The sequence below is a fragment of the Augochlora pura genome, unplaced genomic scaffold (assembly GCF_028453695.1).
Source record: "Augochlora pura isolate Apur16 unplaced genomic scaffold, APUR_v2.2.1 APUR_unplaced_3182, whole genome shotgun sequence".
Lineage (NCBI taxonomy): Eukaryota > Metazoa > Arthropoda > Insecta > Hymenoptera > Halictidae > Augochlora > Augochlora pura.
This window is the reverse complement of record NW_027583412.1, coordinates 707-2,511: the sequence shown is the minus strand read 5'-3', so window position 1 is coordinate 2,511 and position 1,805 is coordinate 707. Positions and strand designations below refer to the sequence as shown.

Genomic DNA, 1,805 nt, shown 5'->3' with positions numbered 1-1,805 from the left:
CCCAGCAGACATCTGGAAATCTTCAGTTTGGGCAGCAGGCAGGACAATCTCATGAACCTAGGAGACTGGGAAGTGCTAGCCAACATCCTGAAGATCTAACACAACAAACTGGTGATTTTGATGACTTCACACAACAGACATCTGGAAAGCTTCAGTTTGGTCAACAAACTGAACAATCTCTGCAACCATGGAGTTTAGGCAATCATGTTTCTCAAGATATAACTCAACAAAATGAACATGTTTTGCAAGTAACCGATATTAATGGGAGCACAGGTCAAGTGTTTCCGAAAGTGCTTCCTAAACCTGCCAGTAAGCCGAGACCAAGGTCTAGATACTCAAGAGTTGGGTCTGTAACCAATTTACCTGGTGGTAGTCAGAGTGTTCAGGACTTGAATAATGAACAACCTTCCAAACCTAGTAATCCCAACCCGCTCTTGATAGAAGCTGGTAATCGTTCTACTGACAAATCTGTAGATATTTTGTCTGAGGTACTGCCAAAAGTTGTTCCAGCAACTGAAGCAGGTCAAACTAGAAGCCAAGATATTAGAGGGGATCAAAGTGTTGATTCATCTGTAAATGGCGATATGACTTCAACTCAAAAGACTGAAGGTAATGTACTTAATATTGATGGTGGTAGAATGGATGAGGGAAACTGGTTATACAAATCTAACAATGCTATTGTAGGTTCACAGAGACACTACACATATCAACCCAGTGATAGAAGGCCATTGGTGGTACAAAGAGGTGAAAAAGATGAGGGAGATGTACAGCAACAATCAACTGTTCCAGATTTTCGCGATTCTAAGGGCAATATAAATCAACAGCAAGCACAAGACGGATATACATTTTCTGACTTGTATCAACAGTCATCTAGTGCAGAAAAAGAAGTATCAGGACTTCATCAGCAATCCCAAGATGGTCAAGAAAAAGTGCAAATAGAGTTTAGTCAACAGACATTGGGTAAAACAGAAGGTGGACTAAAACAGGTAGGAAACGATAATTCTCAACCTCATTTGGAACCAAGAATACTAAAAGCTTATGGAGGTGGACCTTATGACGCATTTCATGATGAAAATATATATGCTGGAGTAACATTAAATCCCAGTGCAACTCTGCCAGAAGTCAATACTGCAGATTCTTGGGATGTTCGAGCAAAGCCATCAGAAGCAAGTGTACCAATTTATGAAGCAACTGCTCCACCATTACCTGTAGAACCTCTGTCACCTGATATAAATGAAGCAACTCCTCCACCAACATTCTGGTCAAGAGTTGGAAACAAAATAACAAATACTTTTAACAAAGCTAAAGATAAAGCTAGAGGCATCTTTGGTTAAATGTATGTAATATTTATTGTTTATATATATATATATATATAAATATACATAATAAATTTAATATTAAATCTATTCATTATGCAACATGTTTTATCACTGTCTTGTAATTAATTCAAGAAGACATAGTATTATTGAACACTATTATTTTGAAATTATTATGTATTACGCTATTATTTAGATAAATGATTTTTTTTATTTTCCTTTCCTATCCTCTGAATATATGTATATAACTATTACTTGATAAATTTACTTACTTCAGGCAAATTTTTAAAAAATCTAACAAAGCTTTGTTGAGTAGGTGGATCTAAAACATCACATAATTTACAAATAATGTTAATATAAAAAAATGATTACAGAATTTGTAATAAGTATTACGAACCCATTTGAAATTGTTGATTTGGTTGAACCGCCATGGTTTTATATAAATAAAACAATTCTCGAAGTAAGTTATATTTGAAATACTCAAAAATT

General features: G+C 35.1%; 1 protein-coding gene across 1 annotated transcript; it reads left to right on the top strand.

The window, feature by feature from the left end:
* Nucleotides 1–6: 6 nt before the first annotated feature.
* On the top strand, nucleotides 7–1,507 carry LOC144477731 (uncharacterized). The gene is made up of 2 exons (XM_078195467.1): nucleotides 7–609; nucleotides 685–1,507. Exons 1-2 carry the CDS (start codon nucleotides 585–587, stop codon nucleotides 1,332–1,334), a joined length of 675 nt encoding a protein of 224 aa, XP_078051593.1. The 5' UTR covers nucleotides 7–584; the 3' UTR covers nucleotides 1,335–1,507.
* The last annotated feature ends 298 nt before the right edge of the window (nucleotides 1,508–1,805 follow it).